This window comes from Dryas octopetala, chromosome 3 (genome assembly GCF_963921425.1).
Source record: "Dryas octopetala chromosome 3, drDryOcto1.1, whole genome shotgun sequence".
Taxonomy (NCBI): Eukaryota; Viridiplantae; Streptophyta; class Magnoliopsida; order Rosales; family Rosaceae; genus Dryas; species Dryas octopetala.
The window spans coordinates 14651786-14663288 of record NC_141368.1 but is presented as its reverse complement, the minus strand read 5'-3'; the positions used below and the strand labels follow the sequence as shown (position 1 = coordinate 14663288).

The 11503-nt window shown below is 35.4% G+C and overlaps 1 protein-coding gene across 2 annotated transcripts; it reads right to left on the bottom strand.

Moving 5' to 3' along the window:
• Positions 1 to 302: 302 nt before the first annotated feature.
• LOC147291224 (Galactose oxidase/kelch repeat superfamily protein) lies at positions 303 to 5992 on the bottom strand. 2 transcript variants are annotated; one of them, XM_086236693.1, is made up of 15 exons: positions 5811 to 5992; positions 5041 to 5166; positions 4888 to 4965; positions 4694 to 4807; positions 4463 to 4529; positions 4307 to 4368; positions 3753 to 3892; positions 3541 to 3667; positions 2633 to 2747; positions 2398 to 2486; positions 1926 to 2009; positions 1178 to 1489; positions 991 to 1050; positions 680 to 869; positions 303 to 586 (listed from the first exon to the last, which is right to left on the bottom strand). In XM_086236693.1, exons 2-14 carry the CDS (start codon positions 5164 to 5166, stop codon positions 690 to 692), a joined length of 1554 nt encoding a protein of 517 aa, XP_086092819.1. In that variant the 5' UTR covers positions 5811 to 5992; the 3' UTR covers positions 303 to 586; positions 680 to 689. The 2 variants fall into 2 exon arrangements, with proteins under 2 accessions (XP_086092819.1, XP_086092818.1); XM_086236692.1 differs by having other exon boundaries at positions 303 to 869.
• Positions 5993 to 11503: the final 5511 nt, after the last annotated feature.

Here is an 11503-nt window from a genome sequence, read left to right as displayed (position 1 = left end):
TCAAATTCAGTGACCATCACGAATTTCCAACTATTCCATTATACCTGATCTTGCTGAATTTGGAGTAAAATTTCCATATATAGGTTGTATACACCCATTATGTCGGTAGCCTGTGATGAGATATCCGCCAGGATCATATTTCCAAAACTTGCCTGATGATGTTAATCAAAGACTATTATAATGACATGGTTCGGATTGGCCAAGAAAATTAAAATATCATTATTTTTCCAAGGAGGCCAGAAGAATCTAAAGACTTTGAACAACTATATCATACTGATCCAATGTGTAATTACCACAAAAAGAATCCAACATGGCACTTTCCCATAAAACAAGAATAAGAATATGAAGATCTAAAAAATGATCAAGTAGCTGATTGTGGATCTGGATTCTAAACAAATTGGTATATAGAAGTATATTCACGGCTTAGACTATAATTTTCATCCCTTTAGTGTATCTAAATAAGAAAATCTTACTGTAGTCAAGGTCAGCAAGCACTGCAAGATTTGTCCTTCTGACCAAATGCAAATAGTTTCACATAATCTTCCACCAGGCCGCTACTGAGATCTGCCTGAGCTTCTTGAGAGACCTGTGACAGATGACAGATACAGGTATTCCCCATTTCAATATTTGGAACTGACTTCTAATTTTTTCTCTTTTTGTCAGGAATTCATGCGCTGACCTTGCAACTTTTATGCTTCACCACCACCCCCAGCGATCCATCGCCAAACCCCACCAGAACCTTGCCTCTGAACAGATGAAGCAAGCTCCATATCTCGTTCCAATGCAGATTTCTGTCCACGAAGTGCCTGAACCTCATCCTCAATGGACTGCATCGATTCCAGTTTCTTTTGTACTTCATTGATTTGAGCCTAGAAATAAAATTTCAGAGAAGAAATCAGCTGGTTATATGGAATGAGTTAAATTCATTTAAGGATACATAGAATAATTGACCCAACTCAGCTAAAATAAATAAATGATGGAAGAAGAGACCTCCAATTTAAAGCATCTTGATCTCTCAGCTACAAGTTGCCCTTGGACTGAATGAAGTTCCTGAAAGAGAATTGAAAGGATGAAAAACTCCAAAACAAGATAATCAACATGAGTATTGTTGGCTTCTTCAATCTCCAAAACAAGATAAATGATCTTCTTTGTAACTAATATATCAAAAAGAGCATACCTTGGACAACTCAGCATGAGTGTTGTTGACTTCTTCAATCTCCTGCGTGAGCCTAGAATTACCTGTCCGCACTTCTGCAAGTGACAATTCCAACACACTTTTCTCTTCTGTAAGGGTCTCTATGTCAATTTTGAAATCTTGTTGATGGTTTTCAGTTCCATTGGAGTTCGACTCTGCTGTTGTGAAATCCAATTTTTCTGTCTTACTTATGGCATATGCAGCAGTAACAGAAGCTGCTGCTGCAGCTGCTGCTGGTGACTGGAAGATCTTGGGTTGTGATGAGTCCCTAGGTTTGGGTTTCATAACAAAAACCTATAAGAAAAAGAAGGCAAAGAAAAGATATAAGAGAACAAGTTACACTGACATACTGCAACACATATGAGTATGTTGCACAATACTAGAGCATGAATTTTTTTTCTTCTTTTACAAACAAGCACCACTCCCAAACCAATTGGAATGGAGTTACAAATTGTACAATGAACATCATTTGAAAAATGAACCACTCCGCTTTGTTTTCATGTAGAAGTTGGTCACTGTGGCCCAATGTATTTCGAGTAGCCACCAGATCCACATATCACATTAGACAATTTTAATTATGATTCAGTGGAAGTTACTGGTAACAAAACCAACACTAATGCAATTTCAACATGCCAACAGCCTAACACATATATAATCTAATAGATAATTTGTATTCATCTAATACAAACTTAAAAATAATGCATATGAAATCTGCCATTGAATAAGATACCTCGTTGCTATAGTTCCCATTATAGCCACCAAAGGCAACCAAATGCTTCTTGCCATCAATAGTCACTGAGCAGACGCTGAGTCCCTGTTTTCCAAATCATATTTATCAATTATGTACAAACCAACATAATAAAATTCTATGTTTACACATAGAAGGCATCATCCTCAACCATATTCAGTAACATTTGAAGTAAAACCTTTTATGTAACAAATTGGAACACAAGTCATATTTGATTACTGGCACTCCACCCTAACAAATATAGACTGAGAACAAATGAACATAGAAACCATGGTCCATAAGGGAAGTGTATAAAGCACATCTTGCTGAGAAATATATAGACTTATGTGACAAATTGTATCTCAATTGATAGTCATCCAAATTTCAATCAAAACTATAATGTCAGAGAATTACATAGGATTAAAAAAAAAACCAAAAAAAAAAAACAAAATCTGAGACGGAACAAAGTAGAGACCTCACTAGCGAGTGGATCCCTTTGCATCACACTTGTTGACACTGACCAGACTAGCTTAGACATATTCAATACCAGGGTTTCTGGGCAACCTGTAAAAATTTACAGTCTATTACAAAAGCTAGCAAAGTAGATTTATCAATACATTTTAAAAATTAAAAAAAAAAAAAAAAAGCGACCAGAGTAGATAAAAAGAGCATAGGCATTTTCAGTATAGATTTTGTAAGCATATATATACCATTTCTGTTATCTCCACCACCAACTATATACCAGTTCTCATCAATGGTTATACCAGCATGCCCAGCCCTTGGAGCAACTAGGTCACCCTGAATTTGTGGTTGGGACCACTCCAACTGCAACAAAATGGCAAATTGTGGGATAGGAAAGAAAAAAAAAAAAAAGTTACTACAATAAATTGGTAAGTTAACTTGTGCAGTTTAAAAGCATTGAAAATCGTATGATTAATAGTAATGCAACCTATGCTGACAAAAGGTTATTTCTAGTATAGGATGAAGTAATAATCTTGTTACGGTATCAAGGGAAACCTTTAAAACTATGCTCCTCAAGCATTAAATGATGAGTTCAACAAAAACTCAACCATCCAACAGGAAGTGTAGTATCTGGTAAAGGGAAAATGGACAGACTCAACAAGGTACACGGTGCTTCTTAATATTCTGCATATGAGTGCTTAACTACTTTTTATTTCAAGAGTATATGGAAAAGAAAAAGTTGTCCCACTTGATTGAGGCCTCAAGTTGTGGGGAAGTATGGAAGCAAAAATTTTGAAATACTCATATTCATGTTTAATTAAGAGCTCTTACAATGTATAGCAATTTCAACACTAATCTGAAGGAATACCTATGTGGAATGGCAACTATTTAATTCTTTAAATATAATTTGCAGAATGGTCTCAGAACTTGTTGATAACAGTTGCTGTCTTGACAGGTAGATGGCATATTAATTATCAACAAACAACATTCTGCAATTAATTTGGACAATAACCTGCAACCTACCTTCTAGCCCAGGAATCCTCTTGTCATCATATAAATAATAAATCAAAACATTTTAATTTATGAATGTCCGTTGTGTGTGTATTTGTATGTTCAGTTTGTAGAATAAATTTTGAAGTGATCAATAAGAACTTACTGCTTGCAAGTCCAGTACATGAAGATCATTGAAGAAAGTAGCATGAGAACAACCGCCAAAAATTAGAAGGTAACGTTCTGCATGTACTGCAGCTGTGTGATCGAATCTGGGAGCTGGAGGTGTCTGCCTATCATAACACAAGAAAGTAATGCAGAACTCTTCCAAAACCACAGCACACAAGTAGTTTTAAACAAAGGCATATAGATACTTACATTGTTTCTACCACATACCAAGTCATTGTCTCTAGATCAAGAACATTGACATCATTCAACAGTCTTCTGCTCCTGTCTTCTCCACCAAACATTATCAGTCTAGAACCAACCAGTGTTGTGGACTGCCCATCACGAGCTACCTGAAAGATAATTCACAAGCATAACCAGTTTCATTTACCAGAAAAGAACGAATCAAAAATATTACAGCTGAAAAATTAGAGCTGGTACATTATATATTGAGACCCCATTGTATAGTCCATTTTCACTTTGCAACATGTGGTTGTGCTAATATCACTTTGCCATCCAAAAATTGCTCTGGCACATTTTACAGTGAGAATGAATAGAGCATGCGTGCTAAATACACTTGCCTAGGGAAAGTTTATATATCATGTAATTTGACAAAAAAATCACTAGTAAGGCAAAGTGATACCACAGGGGGGAAAAGTATTATTCACTGAACTTTAAAACTATAAATACAAAGTACAAACAAAACAAAATAATGAAACAGTTGAAAGCAATAAGCACAAGGATAAGCAAGGATTCAGCCATCATACCGGAACTTTTCCTGAAGTCTCCAAGATGCCACAGACATGTGTTTCCAAATCAATGAACCACACTACAAGTCCATAAACATGGCATAAGGTTTTAAGCGATACACAAAATTACAGTATCCATTTACTAACAAGATGGTTGTTGAAGAAATAACAAACCTATTATGTTATCAGACAATTTCTTTGAATTCCCACCTAGGAGGAGAAGTTTGTTTCCCCACTTAACCTGGTAAAACATAAATAAAATTGTCTAAGTGGCCACTGAAAACCATGTCTGTTTATGAGACAAACACATAGAAGCCAGACAAACCAGAATAGTACATAACAAACAAATAACTATACACATTATGCGCACAAGCAGAAAAGATAACTGCGCACATAAATTCTTACCAGATTATGAGAAGCAGTGGCTGGAAGAACTTCCTGTAAACCATTGTCCTCAAATTTATCGGAATTTGGTTTCAGTTTAATAATAGACCATAACAAGTTTCTAAAGTCAAAGACCTGCAAGAAGAGTCCAATGTTACATGACTCAAAAAGATGGACCTCAAAATTCAAAAGTAGATGATGAGCATCTACAATACCTGAACATCAGATAGATAGCGACCATTACGACTCCCACCAATAATGTATAGTTTTCCATCAACTACTGCAGCAGCATGCTACAGTGAAAACAAAAATAGCATGGTAAGTATCTCTCTCTCTCTCTCTCTCTATATATATATATATATATGTACCTTGTAGCGAGCCGGTGGTCTTGGACCAGATACAGGGAGTGATACCCACTGGTCATGGGCCAGTTCTGATTGCCAATTGCTGACATCCACATCTTTCTTGATCTCTTCTGTTCCCATAGCAGCCATCTGCAGGTAACCCAATTGCATTAGATTGCTTAATAGTTAATACTAAATCAAGAAAAGGGTAACAGGACTAGTATAATAATTCGACAGAAAACGAACATGTTCCATGTTGAGAGCATAAGAATGTGGGAGATTGGCAACAAAAAGGAAAATATTGATGATCTGAGCTGATTAACAATACTCTCATCAGAAAAACTGCAATCCGTTTCCTTCCCTTTTTTTTTCTGTTTAGTTCAGAAAAAGGGAATCTTTATAAACCTTCATTTGATTCATACACATAATTAGGCATTGGTTCAACTATCAAGTTATTCCATATTTAAGTAGAATTCACTATTTTCCAGCACAGAGCAACAATTAAATAGTAAAATTTAAGTAAAATAAAAAATAAAAAAAATCCAATTACCCATTTCACTTTCTGCTCAACAAAACCAACCCATCATAATTCACGTGAAATGAAGCTTGAATTTCCAAATTCCTTTCTCAAAATTCTCAGTACCCAAACAAAGGTGTCCACATTCATTCATAATTCAACAAATAGATAGACTCTTACACCAATGACTACACTGCCCAAATCCAAAACTGATGCAAACAACAATGAAATGAAATGTGTTCATATTTTGACAATGAGAAGAACATGGTCAATGTACCTTGAATTGTAAGTGAGATACAGTCGTTGAGAGGAGATCAGGGTCGAGATGGCCGGCCGGAGAGTTGGATCTGAAGAACAATGTGGAGGAGATCGGACGGTGGGGGTTCGCTGATTCGGAGCGAAGAATCGAACACCACTGTTAAGATCTTCAGGCGAGGAGTGAGTGTGTCTGTACGTATCTCCGTACAGACAATGGAAACAGTAAATTAAAGTCGTCGTTTGGACTTAATTGGCAGATTTCAATTTTAATTTTTTAATAAAATAAATAGGAGAATATACACTATATAATTATATATACAGGTTATATTATAGTAACTACTAACTATATAGTTAATTTAAGTCTTATTATATTCTTAAGCAAAATAAAAAGGTCTTTGTTGTAAAATTGATGAAAAATTAATTAAGATTTTAATAGATTTTAAAAGAGTTATAGACTCTACAAATTTCATTGATTATATGGATTCTTATAAAATTTTATGGAATCTATCAAAATCTAAGGGAAAAATATTAGAATTCTCATAACCTTTGTTTTATATTTGAAATTGATCAAAATCTTTCACTTAATGAAATCCTTCAAAATTCATGAGAAATTGAATGCACTTAGATTTCAAAGTAATCCTTAAAATTCTGAATTGAATACACCTAGATTTATATGAAATTCAACAAATTATGAATTGAATACACTTAAATTTCTATAGACTTTTAAATTATTCTAAAATCTATTAGAATCTCAATTGAATACACCCCCAATGGAAGAGATGAGAGAGTTTATTCATTTCTTTATTTAGGATGCCTATTTATTGACAAGACCGTTCTCGGATTCCATCTTGAAACCCGGAGAGGTCCTGTGGAATCCAAAATCAAGGAAAATCCTACCGAAAATTCGGCAGAACCTCCCCTTAAAATGGACTAACTCAAAATTTATAAAACATGTAAAAGCACTTCTAAAAACATCAGCAGCCTCTACCACAACCAAAAAAAGTCTCAGACTCACTCACAAAACCAAAACAAAAAGTTTTTATTCACCAAAGCACAAGATAATCATAGCATAACTAAATTTTCATTATAATATAAAAGTTAACTCCTTAACTTAAGGGAAATGACACTGAAGATCTAAAAGTCATGCCTCGACGTGGTACGGTCCAACTTCAGCGATCTATAATACCTGAGGGAAAAATGTTATAAACAAAATAAAGAAAACGTGAGAAACTCTCAGTGAGTGGACAAAATATAGCAACAAATATTTAAGTTATTCATCCTTTCAAATTCCTTTAAAATCAAATCTTCTCTAAACCCACGTCACTCTTTGAAATTCTCCAGTTTTAAAATCATCTTACGATCTCTAAGGACGTCATAAAACTATTTAAACTCCAGAAATTTAAATAAATCAAAATATAACTTCTCAATAGACAACCTGCTAAAATAAAAAAAGTCATAAAAACATTATAACAGAAATCTTGATAAAACTCAAAAAGAAAATTCTCAATCAAACTCATATTTAATAACTTCTGAAAAATAACAATTAAATCTCATCATGCTTATACCCTGAAAAACCTGGCCATACACCTGTGCGGGATTCCTACATCGCACAGGCAGGCGATATCCTGGCCATACACACGCGTGGAGTAAAATCCAACACGTGCAGGCAATCCTGATCATACGTGCACGCAGAGCAGCCCCCAAAGGGCGAAGCATCCCGACACATGGCCCAAAGCCTATATGTGTGCCGTGATAGGTCCCAAAGACCTATCCAATATGATAATCTAGAGGGTACTGCAAGAGGATGGTTTGAAAACCATCTTCCATAACCAAATCATAAAATCATTTTCTCGTCGCAAGAATATATTATTGAAACCTTCCTACAAACCTTGAATCAATACGTCAAAGTGTTTTATTTCAAATAAACTTATTATACATAAAACCATTTATAATATCTCAATGCCATGCAAAATATTTTCTTGAAAATGAAAAATTAACTATGAAATTATCACACATTTTGCTATCAACTCAAGGCTTACTCAAAATTTTGAAATGGATTTATTTTAAATAAATTCTTGTATAAATCACGTTTGAATTCGTATATTTCTCACGACTCTTAAAAACCAAGTTAATTCATCAATCTCGTATGAAAAATCATTTAATAAGGCTTAAAGTAAGAACATTAATCAACTAATGGAAATGTAAATTTTGAAAATCATAATCATTTATAACAAGTCCATTCCCAAAATATTTTAACTTAATCCATACTCAAATAAATCAAGAAAAGATTAATCCATACTCACAATTCATTATTTCTCAATTAAAACTTGGGATAAGCAAATAAATTCAACCATAGAGTAAACAAAATGTTTTTAAAACAAAAGTCCACTCACAAAGATAGCCCTAGCTTCGATTCTCTGCCAGATCGTCACGAGCCACGGTTATCTCGCATATAAAATAAACAATCAAAGAAATACAATTAGTTCCGACTCGAGACACTTAAATGTAAATGTGTGCTCAACCTAACGTAACACACAACTCTCGTTCTAACTCAACGGTTTACGATGCTCAAATTAAACTCACAAACACCTCCTCAAATACCCCAAAGCTTCTCGGCTCTAACCAACATCACTAACCATCCAAACAAATCCTAAACTTAAAAAAAAAAATCTGCACAAGACTTATTTTGGTCGAAAAGCTCGTTTTAGAGAAATTTAGTATCAACAAGGTCTCAATTTAGTCCTAAAACAACTTCGGTTTCTCCAATCACATTCAACATAGCCAAGATCAACAACTCACTCAACAATTGCCCAAAAATAATCCTTTATTCACAAATGGCAGTGGGGGTTCGGAATCACTGTGGGTGCCGCCCAAAGTGGCTGCCCCAAATCCAAATTTTAACTAAAATACCAAATTAATCAAATCTACTCAAACTTTCAATTCTAAACAACAATTGGGGTTCCTAGGGATGCAATTTATCCAAAACCATCACTAATAACAACCCCCAATCCGAAACCCAAAGGAAATCCGAAATGGCTCTATATTCCAAAATTTCAAGTTTCTAAATTCAAGGTTTTAAACTACAAAACCAAAGGAAAGTGAAAGCCCAATAGAAGAGGAAGAAAACCCACCTAAAATGGAGGTGATTGGCGCCAGAAGTCTAGTTGGAAAATGGAAGATAAGCCGGCGGTCTGTGAGAAATTTCTCGAGTTGTGGTTGCGCGCAGAAGGGCTGGCTGGCTGGAGGAAGAGCCGGCAAGCTGGCCGGCGTCAGGAAGGTACGCCGGTGATCTCAGGTGGCTGGAAATGGCTGGGCGAAGAGAGGGGCGGCGGCTGAGGGTTTTCTGGCTTGTTCCCCGCGCGAGTGAGTGTTGGCTGGTGAAAGGAGTGGCGGGGAGTGGTGGTCGGCCTGTGGGGAGTTTGCCAGTGAGCTTAGGTCGAAGGGAGGTGGCCGGCGGTGGTGGCCATGGTGGGTGGTGCGCGCGGAGGGAGGTGCGTGAGGGAGAGAGAGAGTGAGCGGAAGGGATGAGAGAGAGAGAGTTTAATTGGGTATTTAAATCATAATTCAAGTTTTGAAATTACTAACATACCCCCTTCTAGAAGAATCTACTTAATTCCTTCCCCGAAACTCCGATTTAAAAACCGTTTGCCCATGTGTTCGGGAATTTAAGTTCTATTTAAGAGTCTCAAACAATATTGGCCAAAGTTTCATTTTTAAATTACCCCTCTAAATACTATAACTCCTCTCCAAAAACTTAAATAAATCCGACAATTAAACTTTAAAAAATTGGCGTTCAAATTAAACTTAGGGTCGGGTTGTTATAGTTTATAGGTAAACATGACTTACATTTAGTAGTGGGGAATTCATCCACTAAATTAGTGAATATCCATCCACTAAACTCGTGGATGGATAAGGGATGTCCACTAATCATGGACGGTTGCCTTATTAAAATCTTATTTAGAAAAATCCAGTGGGATAAAACATAAATGAAGGAAAAATAGTACAACTCTTCTAAGATCACCAATATGGTGTTGGACAAACATAATGATGCCTCATTAAAACTTTGTTAGGAAAAACCAAGGTGTTAAATTTTAAAAATTTCGGCGAAATTTTCAACTAGAGCCAGGGAGGCAGCGACCAGAGGGAGAGATGGGAGGAAAAGGAGAGCCGGCCTTGTCACCTGTCGTCGCCGGGGAGAGAGAAGAGTGAGAGATCGGGGAGGGTGAAGGAGAAGAGATCAGAGAGGGAATGATGACTTACTGCCTGAGGGAGAGAGAAAGAGAAGGTGACTGAATCACTGAAGTAATGAGAGATTGAGAAGGAAGATGGCCACTGGAGAAGTGGAGACTTACAGGAAAAAGGAAGGAAAGAAAGAAAAGAACAAAGAGAAGTGGAGACTTACGGGGAAAAGGAAGCAAAGAAAGAAAGAAGAAAAGCAAAATAAAAGAAAATAAAAGAAAAGGAAAGAAAAAAATGAAATGAAAAGAAAAGGAAAGAACAAAAAAAATTTAGGATTGATTGAGGTTTGGGGCCTTTGGGAAATTGAAAAGAAAAAAAATGTTTGGGGTTTCGTTTGGCCGTTTTGAGATTTTCGTTTAGTTGTTTTTAAACCCAATATATTTTTATATAAAAAAATAATTGAAAATATCCTAAAATGCCTAAACTTTAACATCCTATATCATATTCTAAACAATATAGAGTATAGATTATAAAATATATAGGGTTTAGTGTATAGATTATAGAGTATAAAAAGTATTATGGTATATAGGGTTTAATATTAGGATTTAGTGTATAGATTATAGAGTATAAAGAGTATACTAATTTTATTTAACAGTATTTGTCTTTAGCACACATTATATTTATCTTAGATCACATGAAACTTATTATATAATTTGGTTTCTTCAATGTTTTTTTTATCAATATAGTAGATAATATATTAAATAAACATATGGTAAAGTTTTATTCAAAATTTCCGTATTTTGATAGCAATTTTCGTCGTTTTCGTCTAATTTTTGTTGAAATTTAAAAGTCTTCGAAATTTCCGTCGAAATTTCCTCGAAACCCGAAATTTTATTCATTGGGAAAGGCCATGTGGAATAAAACCCTAGTTGAAGTTAAAAAGAATACAACGCGCATATGTCTTCTAGAGCGGGATGCTCCCCCTGATAAATGCATCTGTCAATCTGATAGTTGAGAAAGCTGACGTAAGCTAGTACCATGCACTAATTTCTAGAATGTATATTTTGGTAAAACTTTGGTGAAGAGATCTGCAAAATTGTCACTGTAACGAATTTGTCTGACTTCAATTTCACGATTTTTCTAAAATTCATGCGTGTAGAAGAATTTTAGTGAAATATGCTTAGTTCTATCATCTTTAATGTATCCTCCTTTAATCTCAGTGATGCATGCAGCATTATCTTCATAATTGGTGAGGTCGATCAGAATATTTTTTCATCGGGCCGCTTATTCCTTGTACCCGGCCGACAATTTATGTCACTTGGTCTTTTCCTTCTGCCTCACATTTCGATCGGACGCCGACCCACTTTTCTGGTCTAAATACCAAACATTGGCGGGATCCATTTAGGAGAAGACTTCAGTTCAGCCCGACATCATGTGTAGCAATCGCCCAACTTACAACCTTTTTCTTATTACAAATTCCCAAACAAACTAATATGTATAGATGTATATATATTAGCAGCGACAAGTGACAAC